The sequence below is a fragment of the Coptis chinensis genome, chromosome 9 (genome assembly GCF_015680905.1).
Source record: "Coptis chinensis isolate HL-2020 chromosome 9, ASM1568090v1, whole genome shotgun sequence".
Classification (NCBI taxonomy): Eukaryota; Viridiplantae; Streptophyta; class Magnoliopsida; order Ranunculales; family Ranunculaceae; genus Coptis; species Coptis chinensis.
Genome location: NC_141464.1, coordinates 84,610,906 through 84,624,652, shown reverse-complemented (window position 1 = coordinate 84,624,652; position 13,747 = coordinate 84,610,906). Strand labels below are relative to the sequence as shown.

Sequence of the window (13,747 nt, the reverse complement as noted above, 5' to 3'; positions counted from 1 at the left end):
AATAATTAATACTAATATAATTTATCATTAGACCCTACACAACTTGTTACAAAGCTGACTTTCATTTATGGTGTAGACCACGTGCTACTGCACTTTTAGGCAAATTACCTAAAAGACGATCTCAGTAGTAATTTCAATGTGACGAATAACGGCAATAGATCATAAACTACGTACTTGAAAAGCCTTCCAGGATCTTGGGTGCATAGGTGTTCTAAAGTCTACAATATGCATGCTTCCTAGTTCAGAATTCTAGATTTTTTATTGGGTACGATTTGAGCGTGAAACTAATAGAGAATCTGAACTCTGAAGACGTACATTTAGGTGTACTGTGAAGTGTGAATGTACAAAAAGTTTTTAGCTGGGTTGGAAATGAAATTAGGGGACATAGATTGGTTAAGGGTTGAGTCAATGCAATTATGTACGTGTGGACCGTCTCTCTGGTAGTACCAAGTCAAAGAAATGTCAATTTTTGCATATCATAGCCATGCAAAGATTGGCAAGCCACAATCAAATATCGATGTGTGTTTGGACTTTGTTAATTTGAGTGACACTCTTTGAGTGAGAAACCATTTCATATTCTTCAAAGTCTCAGCTATATGCATTTAATAGCATTTCTTCATTTTAACACTATATATAGACTTCTTTCTAGCATTCATTAAGCAAACACATTAGTTCATATTCCTTCTTTAGTATTCTGTTTCAAATTTTGAGAAAGATGGGGAGGTTTGCGAACAATGTTGGAGTTTTTAGTGTGGTGGCTGTAATATTGTTGTTGTTTGTAGGAATTTTGGAAGGAAGGAGTCTTGAAAAGGATTATCTTGGCGGTGGCTTTGGAGGCGGTAGGGGAGGTGGTTCTGGCGGTGGCTTTGGAGGTGGTCCAGGAGGTGGCTTTGGAGGAGGTGTGGAGGTGGAGGTGGCTTTGGAGGCGGTGGCTTTGGAGGCAGTGGAGGTGGTCCGGAGGTGGCTTTGGAGGCGTGAGTGGGAGGTGGTTCCGGGTGGCTTTGGCTTGGCTTTGGAGGCGGTAGTGGAGGTGGGGAGGTGGCTTTGGAGGCTGTGAGTGGAGGTGGTTCCGGGTGGCTTTGGAGGCGGTCCGAGGAGGTGGCTTTGGAGGTGGTAGTGGAGGTGGTTCCGGGGTGGCTTTGGAGCTGGTCCGGGGAGGTGGCTTTGGAGGCGGTAGTGGAGGTGGTTCGGGCGGTGGCTTTGGAGGCGGTCCAGGTGGTGGCTTTGGAGGCGGTAGTGGAGGTGGTTCTGGCGGTGGCTTTGGAGGCGGTCCAGGAGGTGGCTTTGGAGGCGGTCAAGGAGGTGGATCTGGTGGTGGATCCGGTGGAGGGTTCGGTGGTGAACATTAAGAAGCCTATATGTTTTCTCTAAAACTAAGTGTTGTCACAAGAATGCAAATGCGTGGAGTGGAGCTGTAGGTACATAAGTATGTATCTTTGAGTTTAGTATGTAATCCTCAGAGTGTAATTTTGTATGTTATACTCCTACTAAAATGGAGGGCATAATCCTAAATTCCAATTTTTTTTCCGATAAATCCTTAATTCCTAATCTCTGAAGTCACCGAATCATGTTATAATCCTTACTTTCCTACTTCAACACAATGGGAATGCATTTAGAGAAGAGAATGATGGTTTTCTTATCCAAGCCTTTTAATTTTTTTTTTTTTTTTTTGAGGAATGTTTTAATTGAGAGAGGAGATTTGAGAGAGAGAAAGGCGCATACGAACAATTGAAATGGTGCATGTATTTCATATTCGATTTGAATTTACACAAAAGTACTTATTAATAAGGGTATTCTTTCCACTTAAGGGTATAAAGGGAAATCAAAAATGAAATGACAGAGTAGTCCATTCTAAAGGCATTGAATTATTTGTTTTAATATTTTTTTTTTTCGATAATACCTTATATATTTATAAATAAACCACTAAACCACTACAGGGGTAATCTTGTCTGTTAGGATACATTGTGGTAGCTGATCCATTCGCTGCAGAATTTGGGAGGCCCATTTTGCCAACAAATGTGCCTCACCATTAGACCTCCTGTTTATCCACTTAAACTTACAAAACACAATATCAGAGCTTAACTTAACAACATAATCTCTCAAGCTCTCATACATCCATGAACAAGACTGGCTATTTAAAGCCTTGATAACCTCTAAACAGTCCCCTTCTATGTACACTGCATTCCACCCAAAGGCAAGAGCAAGCCCTATTGCCACCTCAGCCGCAACCATCTCTGCTGACCTGGCTTGGAACTTTCTAGTGCCTGCCCCTACCACTCTACCTTCCGAGTCCCAAGTTATTATTCCAGCTGCTGCCTCTCCTAAAGTAACCTGAAAAGCAGCATCAAGCCTTATGTTAATACAATCATTAGGAATCTCAGGGAACATAGAGTCTAAATCATATTTAGACTGGTCAAAAGTAGACTCAGGGGGGTTAGAAGTCTCATTCTGAATGTTGCTTTCTGTAAAACCATTGTTACATTTGCAGGCCTCCACCTCGCTTCTTCTAAGAGTTCTCTCTCTGTTTGGTACCCTAAAGCATAGCAAGCCTGAACTCCTGCCTGAGATATATGTTGGCTCTTGCTATTGCACCAACTAAGGAATTTTGTAATCCATTCTTTGGCATTATTTCTACCCTTGTTTTCCATTCTCAGACCTAAGCCTGATGAGAACCACATAATTCTGGACCATTCACAGTCAAAAAAATAGATGACTATCTGTTTCCAAACATTTGTAGCACAAAGGGCAGGAGAAATCCCCCAACATCTTCCTAGAAGCCAGCCTCTCCCCATTGGCAACGCATACATATACGCTTTCCAAAGGAACATCTGGAGATTCGCTGGTATTCTAGTTTTCCAAAGGAACTTCACAATTTTAATTTTATATTAAAGCTAGAACTCTGCCCTATACCATTATCCATAGATATGTGTTTGTAAGGAGATTTCACTGTGAATCTCTTTGACTTCTCCCCACTCCAAACCATCCTATCCTTTCCCAAACCCAAAGGTCTGATCATAACTTCCTTGATTCTTGCAACTAGGAAAGGAGGGAAGAAGGCTGTGAGCTTGGCCTCATCCCATCCAGTTCTATCCTCATGGAACAGGTCAGCCACATGGAGATCTTCAAGTCTGGGATCCTCCATCCCTAGTTCTCTCAGAGTCCTGGGTTTCCCATTACAGATCACCCAAGGGTCATCCAGAACAGATGTGGAAGTACCACTATGGATCCCCCAGACCAACCCTCCACTAATGAGATTGAAAGTTTTGTGTATGCCTTTCCAAAAGAAAGAGGCATACCCAGGTGGTTTCCAAACCTCCCAAATCCAGTTTTTTCCATATATACTAGCAAGGGTCTTTGTCCATATAGATTCAATGTCAGTAGCAGCTTTCCAAGGAAGCTTGGCTAGCATAGCTACATTTATGTCTCTCATCTTTCTGAACCCCAATCCTCCTTCAGACTTGGGTTTACATAAGTTGTCCCACCCAATGGTATGGACACTTTTTGAATTTTCAGAACCATGCCAAAAAAACTCTCTACATGCTTTGTCTATTTTGTCACAGGTAGACATGGGAAGCATATAAGTAGACATAGCATATAGAGGAGTGGCTTGTACCACAGACTGGATTAAGGTAGCCCTTCCAGCCTGTGAGAGTACCTTAGCCTTCCAGCCTTTAATCTTATTGTGGATCTTGTCCACTAAGAAGTCAAAATCATCTGCCTTCCTTTGAGAAAGCATAATAGGGATCCCTAAATACTTATCCTTTGGGTCAAAAAGTCTCATCTTCCATAACTTTTTTAACTTTATTTTGTTTCTAAACTTGATGTTTCTACTAAAAAACATGCTTGACTTATCAAAATTTATCAATTGACCATAAACATCATAGTAGTCTTGGAGGATGTCTTTAAGGTGACCCCCATCCTCAAGATTACCTCTAGTGAACAGGATTAAGTCATCAGCATAGAGGAGGTGGGAGATGGGAGGAGAAGCTCTCCTGATCTTAATCCCATGGACTTTCTCCTCAGCCTCAGCTTTTGCAATCATCCTTGATAGAGCCTCAGACATGATGATAAAGAGATAAGGTGTTAGAGGATCACCCTGTCTGAGGCCTCTTTCTGGGAGGATCTTATTAAGAGGACTCTCATTCAAAAAGACTTGGAAGGAAACAGTAGATATACATTGCTTAATCAGACTCCTCCATCTTTGGCTAAACCCCAGCCTCTCAAAGATGTTATCCACCAGGGACCATTCAACTCTATCATAGGCTTTTGCCATATCCATCTTTAAAGCAACCCACCCATGATTCTTGTTTTTCATGTGATGAAACAGTTCACAAGCCAAACTAGTATTATCTCCTATGTTTCTCCCTTTTATGAAGGCCAAGAAACAGTTTTATTTAGGTGCCTCTTTAACCTATTGGCTAAAATCTTTGAAATGACTTTATAACAAAAATTGCAGAGACTGATAGGACTAAAATTTGCCACAGTCTCAGGATTGTTTATCATAGGAATAAGGGCAATATAAGTTTCATTAAAAGTGGGGTTAAGCTCCTCCTTAGTAAACAAATCCTTCACAAAAGCAACAATACTGCTGCCCACTATGTCCCAGGTGTTTTGATAGAAACACCCTTGGAACCCATAAGGTCCAGGAGCCTTAAGGCTGCCCATCTTTTTAACAGTTCTCCAAATATCCTCATAAGTAGGAATGGCAGTAAGGCTCTCATTTTCCTTAGCAGTGATACAGGGTTTGAACAAATTGAGGATGCTATCATTTCTATGGGGATGGTCAGAGTTGAAGAGAGCTCTAAAGTAGGAGTTTATATTCTCCCCTACTTCAGTTCTCCCCACACTCCATCCTCCCCCTTGCTTCTGTAGCTTCTCAATGTTGTTCTTCTTTCTTCTGAAGATGGTTGAGAGGTGGAGTAGTGTTTTTCCACCTCCCTTCAACCAATGAATAGTGGATTTCTATTTCCAAAAACTTTCCTCCTTAACCAACCACTCAAACAGCTCAATTTTTAAGCCTTTTGCTTTTTCATAGTTGGTTAGGGAGAAAGGTTTTTTCAACACATCTTCCAGCTCTTTATTAACTTTTTTAATATTAGTAAAAATGTTGCCAAACACCTTCTTATTCAAAATAGAAAGATGTTGTTGTGTCATCTTATGTTTAAGGATAACATTAATATCAGGCAAGTCATGAGAAATAGAATTCCAAGCAGTATCTATAACAGGCATGCAAGTATTATCAGTGAACCACATATTGTAAAATCTAAAAGGTTTATCATGTTCAAATTTCTATTATTATCCATTTGTTGATTTATCATGACAAAATGTGATCGGCCCTCCATTAACAACATTATACACATGCATATTAGGAAAGAGGATAACCTTCATCAAGATCCATCCATAGCTCTATCTAGTCAAATGATATGACTTTCTACCTCCCTTGTTATTCTCCACCCCAAGTATACTTTGGGGCCCTTGGCGGTGTTGAGAAGAAACTTTGCCGGTGTAAATCATTTATCAGAACCCGTTTTAATGGCCCCATTAATCCTCCTTGGTTTTAGAGGAGTTATCAAAAATAGTGACCTCCTATTTGGGGGGAGGAGGAGATGTCCATGGTAAAACACATTAAACATAAAAGAAAAAGGTATTTTTATATCCCAGGGAACCTCCCATCCCCTTAACTCCACACCAAACTCTTTATGTCTAAAATACAGATCATTCCCAATAAACAAAGGAAAAAACAAAAATGTCCAGTGTTTTAATAATTATTCACTTTGGAAGAACTTCCCCGACTCCGTTCCATAGTATACCTTTAAGTAACCTTTCTTTGATGTCCACCCCCTTCTTAACCCTAGCAAAAAGGTTTTTGAACTTAGATGAGCAGCGGATGTCAACATCCCTTTACTTTTCCATAGATTCATCCTAATGATCTTTAAAACCAACCTTCATTTATCCAATCTCTTGGAAGCCCATAGATTTGGACCCTTAAATCCACTCTGTCAAATTTTTGATCGGGCTTCCAAGAGTTTGAGTATTTACCTTTTTAATGGATGGGATAAAGCCTTGTATCACACTATCATGAGGACCATTATGCATTGACATGATTGTACTCATCCACATTGGAGAACACCATCTTGTAAAAGCCTTTTGTTATCATTTCTATGCTTGTTTCTCCTTTACCAACCCAACACCTATCATCTCCTCCATAAATTCGAACAAATAATAACATGCCCCCTTATCTTCCTTTTCTTAGGTGTAGGATGTCTTTCTTTTCACCAAGGAATCAAGTTCTTGCTTTTATTTTTGGTTGGAATTTTTTTCCTTTAAAGTTGTCCAAGAGTCGCATACCCACCTCCTTCCAAGCTTTTTCTATATTTTTTCTTTGTATTTTCCCCTTGTTCCTCATCCCCACACTGAACCCCCTTGTACCACTTCCAGAGTTAAACTCTTCAGGTGATCGGAAAGATGAGTTAAAGGGGATGGTTGGGTATGTAAAGAAGAGAAACAAAGGGGTAGAGACCCTTCTGGATAGGAATTTTGTATCGGCATGAGATGAAAAGATAGAGAATGTAAACAAGATACTGTTCTCATACTTGTATGAATCTCTTGTATGCAGAGTCACCAAGACAACACTATTCAGCAAAGGGCTACTCGGATCACTAGAGCCCCACCATCCACTCTCTTTTATTTTTTTACTACCATTGTAAAAAAAACCCCAGCCGGATAAAGCTATCCATTTTACTCAACAACTAGGATTCACAGTTTGAAATATGAAAAGAAAAGAGGGGGAAAGAAATAAAGGGAAGAAACTCTCCTTTTCCGCAGGAGAGCTCCCTGAAATTTTATGTAGTTATATTTAGTTAGTTGATCCCAGGCTTGTTGTACCAAACCAGCCGGCATCAACTTGGGGGCACACAAATATAACAAATACTTGGTTTTTATTTGATCAAGGGAATTTAGCGGTAGAAAAAAGGTTGGTCCAATTTAAAATGCCAGGTTAATTATGGTGTATTTTACTAATAGAGATATACTCGAACCATTATGGGTGAATTTAGCAAAATCAAATCGTGTCAATTTATTATTTTAACCCCAATTTTATTAGGAAAACTATTTTTTTACATTTAAATTAAACTTTTGTGCATCATACATACTCAATTTTACACGGTAATATGCCCATAAAAGTAATGCACCCACAAGTGCTTCAAATCCCATGAGTAAATATGTCTTATGCCAACAAAACCTGAATAGTTGTTAAGTCTCTTTATAAGAATTAGAAAAATAAATAAAAAGTCAATAGCAAACTCCTATAATCCAAGGTATATATTGCTATCAATAAGAACCTAAAGATCAAGGGTTATACAAATTCAATTGGAGCACTATTAGGCTCTTAGTGAGAACTTTTCTCACATGTGTGTGTATACTTAGAGTGAACATTGAAGCACACCCCATCGGCGTCCGTTAAAGCAAGCAAATGCAATTTTCACCAATGACAATCTTCTTGAGAGAAATTTTGTGGGTCTTTTGGCTTACTTGTTTTTAATTTTGCTAAATACAAATCGAGATTAGCTATTCATGAGCACATAGATCTTTTTTTTGCTAAAGATATGTTATTATCTTGAAGTCGTCCTCCTCATACGGACATTCATGATATCATGATTAAGCCCACCTCCAGAAAAGAAAAGTTATTGGAGTTACATTCGGATCAAGAAAACTTAGGTAACATCCATCCATTTTGTAATCTATTCTCTTGATCTAATGTAGTATCCCATGTCATTGTTTTACGCCATCTTTTAATTGAACGTTGCCAATGCATTCCCCCATAATTAGCTTCCCTGTAGTTCCAATTCAAATGAAAGTTTCCTTCCAGAAGATAAGTCCATATTTCCTTTATCGGCTCTTTTGCACTTGTTTGGTAATGGGGATGACAGATTTGATGTCGACCCCTTAACTTTTCCTAGATCCATCCTAATGAGAACATTTTCCGGGTTTGATCCTTTCGCAGCCTTGTAATCCCATTTCAAGGACCAATTTTGGACCAAATTCCCGTAGAAAGCAATGGGAGTAGCAATGGCCATTATATAAACATACCATTTTCATCTTTTGAATAAGCACGATTTCCTTACTTTGGATCCCCAAAGATGATCCAGGAGTATTCGGTTTAATCCACATGCAAGATGGTGGGCAGTCCCATTTAACATTAATTTCAATCTTCTTTGATCCCTTTTGATTTCGAAAGTGTCAACAATCTCAGCCATGATTTCCTCATCTTTCTTTGCTTTGATAATCCACACGGAGACACCATCTTGTGGTTTTCCATTGAAGATAATATCATTTCTCGCCAACCATATGGTCCATAGTTCTTTTGGGTTTAACCACCTAGTGTAGTCATCCACCTTCTTGCTTTCGACTTCATACTTCTAAACATTTAACCATGTATTTTTCTATTTTTTCCGGAAGGTATTCACCCCTTGTATAGTATCCCCATTTTTTTCCCTTTGGACCAAGTCCTAGCCAAATAGCTCTAGCAAGCGTACATTGGACAAACAAATGCATAGGTGCTTCGTCCAGAAGAAACCACAAAGAGAACATTCTTTCTTCACCGTTAAAAACCTCTCTTGGCATAGGAGGTCCGAAGATTGGTATGATCTCATGTAATAATGCCACATAAAAATCTCACCTTAAGATGATTTAGTTAGAGAATTTTGGCAAAATATTTAGTTTTCCCTCGTTGGATCACTCCAATCCAGAGTCACCATTATATGCACTTTCAACAAGTAATCCCCATATCACTAGATCCCGGAAGGTCGTCTCTTTCTCTTAAAGTGAGTGGGATGGACATGATTCTTTCGGGCGTAATAAAGCTAGCCATACTCAATAGCTAGGATTGTGTTGAAATTTGAAAAGAAAAGAGATCAATGAAATAAAGGGAAAACTCTATCCCGTAGGAGAGTCCCCTGAAATTTTTATCAATTATTTAGTTAATTGGGTGTCGGGATCCAATTGTCTTTCCAAGCCCAAATGGAAATGCCAAATCCCAACAAATCTCCTTGGTACAATAAAATTTCTTGTGTATTTAGGGGTAGAAAAAGGTTGGTCCAATTTAAAATGATGTTAAATGTGCATGCATAAAATGTTGCCTCGAAAGTACTTATCCTTCATTTGAGTTGCCCACATAGCAATTCAATTACATGTCAATTTATTATTTTAACCCCAAAGCAAATTGGGAAAATTTTTTATTTGAAATCTTAAACTTTTAACCCTCATACAATTACTCAATTGAGCATGCAAGATCCCATGAGAAATAATGCATCTTTCTTTCTTCCCATGAGTAAATATGTCTTATGCCAACAAAACCTGAATAGTTGTTAAGTCTCTTTATAAGAATATATTAGAAAAATAAATAAAAAGTCAATAGCAAACTCCTATAATCCAAGGTATATATTGCTATCAATAAGAACCTAAAGATCAAGGGTTATACAAACACTGTTGGAGCACTATTAGGCTCTTAGTGAGAACTTGTCGCACATGTGTATACTTAGAGTGAACATTGAAGCACACCCCATCCGCGTCGTTAAGCAAGCAAATGCAATTTTCACCAATGACAATCTTCTTGAGAGAAATTTTGTGGGTCTTTTGGCTTATTTGTTTTTAATTTTGCTAAATACAAAGCGAGATTAGCTTATTCATGAGCACATAGATCTCCCCTTTCTTTTTGTGAACTAAAATTTCAAAGAATGTACAGTTGCTCGAGATTGACTAAAAGACCAAGCTGTGGTGGAAGTGACCCGGAGAAGTTATTTGATCTGAGCCAAAAGCGAAGAAAAACAAAAGATAACATACACAGTAATAGTAAACAAACATACAGACTGCACAAAAGAAAGTAAAGAATACATAACATAGTTATTAGATATCCATATTTCAAATGGCTCTCAAGTTTGCATAACGTTCTAATAAATATCCTACACAGCTCTAGTCAAGTAGTCATCAATTCTTCAAATTGCAGTAAGCAAACAAACGAATACTCATGGTGGCAAATCTAACATAAGCATATTACTAATTGATGACCTGGGCATATATAGATGCCAAAACTCAGTACGACTTATGGCTGCTGGCGCTAATGGATGCATATAATCCAAAATGACAGCATGAGAATAGCCTTCAACCTTGCTAGATTATGGTCAAAGATTCTTTTCTGCAATGCAAACACACTAATTTTCTAAAACAAGGGCCTGTAATTTTCTGCCATGCAATGTTTAGTTCACACTTCCACACCGTGGACCCGCGCGTGGTACGCAGAAATTAGGATCGTTTTTTCTGTCCACAGTCCACACTACGAGTTGATTAAACAGCTTAAATTGAGCGGTTTTAACCAAATCGGTTCATGAAGAATTTTAAACTTTGAAAAATACATTCGGCATGAGCCTTTAGATCCGCCATGTCATAAACTAGCAAACCCACTTTTAGCCATGATTGAAAGCATTGCCAAAGTTTGATACTGTATTGAATTTTCTACTATCTCGTGCTACACCGAAAAGCGTTGCTAAAGCTTGATACTGTAATGAATCTTCTACCCTCGCCTGCTACACCCAAAAGCGTGGCGAAAAGTAAATTGAACTGGCTTAAAACTCCTTTTAGTTACGCTCCAAAGGGTTGCAGATAGACTATTCTAGCTACATTCATGGCACACTTCCAGCTATGCTTTCATGCGTTGCCAATGCACTTCTATTTGCAACGCGTAAGAAAGTGTGGCCAAAGTTCCCCCTTCAGCTACGCTCCAACTAGTTGCAAATGGGTTGTTTTAGCTATGCTTATGGGTTGCTAATGATTTTTATTAAATAATTAGTCATTTTACAAAAACAAACTCCAAAATATTATTAGCTACACTTTTAGATCTTTAAGCAACACTTTTGAGTGTAATGAAAGATAAATGTATTAGCCACGCTTTTAAGGTTGCCAATAGGCTTTTGTTTCGCCACAAGCTGCAACGACCGCGTAACGCTAATTAAGGGGTAGCAAAAGATCGGTTTTGCTAGTATTGGGTTGCTAAAACCCTCATCTCTTGTAGTATCAATACACAATTACATACTCAGGGATTATGGTGTCGAAATGCCTCAATTACATACATGACAAGGGCTACACATACACTTGTGGTTTTATGCAATGAACATCTTCATATCTTGAAATCGATACTGTTTTGGGCTGTGCTTGTATCCGTCTAAAGTTTTCCACGTGAATCTGAGCTAGAAGTCTATACAATATAATTAATGATGGTTTGGAAGTAGAATAGCCGCATAGGGATGAATAGGGATGTTCTGAAAGTGAACTCTGCTACAAGTATGTTTTTAACTATATTAACATGTTCAAATTCATTCCCAAATATGGCTTTCAGCTTTTAAAGCGTTACTTTGTGTACAATTATTGTGGCATTGTTTAATTTTTCTAAGTAGGATTTAATTGAGCCTAATAATTAATACTAATATGATTTATCATTAGACCCTACACAACTTATTACAAAGCTGACTTTTATAGGCAAATTACCTAAAAGACGATCTCAGTAGTAATTTCAATGTGACGAATAACGGCGATAGATCATAAAGTATGTACTTGAAGAGCCTTCCAGGATCTTGGGTGCATAGGTGTTCTAAAGTCTACAATATGCATGCTTCCTAGTTCAGAATTCTAGATTTTTGATTGGGTACGATTTGAGCGTGAAACTAATAGAGAATCTGAACTCTGAAGAAGCACATTTAGGTGTACTGTACGTGAATATACGAAAAGTTTTTAGCTGGGTTGGAAATGAAATTTACTGTCTGGGGAAGAAGTGGGGTACATAGGTTGGTTAAGGGTTGAGTCAATGCAATTATGTACATGTGGACCGTCTCTCTGGTAGTACCAAGTCAAACAAATGTACAGTTTTTCCATATCATAGCCATGCAAAGATTGGCAAGCCGCAATCAAATGTGGATGTGTGTTTGGACTTTGTTAATTTGAGACACTCTTTGAGTGAGAAACCATTTCATAGTCGTCGAAGTCTCAACTATATGCATTTAATATCATTTCTTCATTTTAACACTATATATAGACTTCTTTCTAGCATTCATTAAGCAAACACATTAGTTCATATTCCTTCTTTAGTATTCTGTTTCAAGTTTTGAGAAAGATGAAGAGGTTTGCGAACAATGTTGGAGTTTTTAGTGTGGTGGCTGTAATGCTGTTGTTGTTTGTAGGAATTTTGGAAGGAAGGCTTCTTGAAAAAGATTCTCTTGGCGGTGGCTTTGGAGGCGGTAGGGGAGGCGGTTCTGGCGGTGGCTTTGGAGGCGGTCCAGGAGGTGGCTTTGGAGGCGGTAGTGGAGGTGGTTCCGGCGGTGGCTTTGGAGGCGGTCCAGGAGGTGGCTTTGGAGGCGGTAGTGGAGGTGGTTCCGGCGGTGGCTTTGGAGGCGGTCCAGGAGGTGGCTTTGGAGGCGGTAGTGGAGGTGGTTCCGGAGGTGGCTTTGGAGGCGGTCCAGGAGGTGGCTTTGGAGGCGGTAGTGGAGGTGGTTCTGGCGGTGGCTTTGGAGGCGGTCCAGGAGGTGGCTTTGGAGGCGGTAGTGGAGGTGGTTCCGGCGGTGGCTTTGGAGGCGGTCCAGGTGGTGGCTTTGGAGGCGGTAGTGGAGGTGGTTCTGGCGGTGGCTTTGGAGGCGGTCCAGGAGGTGGCTTTGGAGGCGGTCAAGGAGGTGGATCTGGTGGTGGATCCGGTGGAGGGTTCGGTGGTGAACATTAAGAAGCCTATATGTTTTCTCCAAAAATAAGTGTTGTCACAAGAATGCAAATGCGTGGAGCTGTAGGTACATAAGTATGTATCTTTGAGTTTAGTATGTAATCCTCAGAGTGTAATTTTGTATGTTATAGTGTTATACTCCTAAAATGAAGGGCATAATCCTAAATTATAAAAAAAAAAATCGGTAAATCCTAAATTCCTAATCTCGGAAGTCACCGAATCATGTTATAATCCTTACTTTCCTATTTCAACACAAAAAATGATATACATAACTGTCCAGACTCCAGCCTAGGCAAGTGCAAACAGTACGGCTGTACGGTTTGTGTGTAGTAAAAGGCTACCAAGAAACTTTTATTACTATAGTTCATATCCTTCATTCATTTTTCAATCTCAAACTAATTCAGTGGTGTAATGATTACATTCATAGTTCTTCTAATTAGCTTATCAAAGAACACGGTGACTAAAAAAAATTGAACCGAGACCATAATACTCGAAAAGACAAACAACTAAACATGATGAAGTCTAAAAAATAGGGGATTTAATTTACACTCCATTTAAGATAGGGAATATAATTAAAATGAATTCTAATATGGTCTTTAATTCAATGTTGCTATGCATGCAATATCGAAATGGATATGGATATGTTATGCATGTATTCCACTTCTTACAATGAAAAACAGTGGAACATCTATATATATTAGCATGAATGCATGTGCTTTGCACATGAATGCCTATGGAAAACTATATATGTGAGCATACTGGCGGTTTAATTAAGTTAAGCATCTTTAACCAACTGAACAACAATTTCTGAACCCAGTGCAAAAAACTCAAACACGAAGTTTTTTTTCTATAAACGGAAACAAACTAATATCAAAGTACTATTTGTAAGAATATGCAGACGTAACTTTCTCACTAACAGTATAGGGACATTAATTCGAGTCTACGTAGTCATTTGCACATCACACTTTCAGACTGCAAGTGGTAGCATAA

The 13,747-nt window shown here is 38.9% G+C and overlaps 1 protein-coding gene across 4 annotated transcripts; it reads left to right on the top strand.

Annotated features, from left to right (window-relative positions):
- The first annotated feature begins 377 nt into the window (after positions 1–377).
- Positions 378–12,904, top strand: LOC147479023 (uncharacterized). 4 transcript variants are annotated; one of them, XR_015207429.1, is made up of 3 exons: positions 514–872; positions 1,207–1,302; positions 12,534–12,904. XR_015207429.1 is itself a non-coding variant. In XM_086582051.1 (3 exons), exons 1-3 carry the CDS (start codon positions 716–718, stop codon positions 12,758–12,760), a joined length of 540 nt encoding a protein of 179 aa, XP_086438177.1. In that variant the 5' UTR covers positions 560–715; the 3' UTR covers positions 12,761–12,904. The 4 variants fall into 4 exon arrangements, 1 of the variants encoding a protein (XP_086438177.1); XM_086582051.1 differs by having other exon boundaries at positions 560–884; positions 1,159–1,302; XR_015207427.1 differs by lacking the exon at positions 12,534–12,904 and having other exon boundaries at positions 378–848; positions 1,159–1,534.
- The last annotated feature ends 843 nt before the right edge of the window (positions 12,905–13,747 follow it).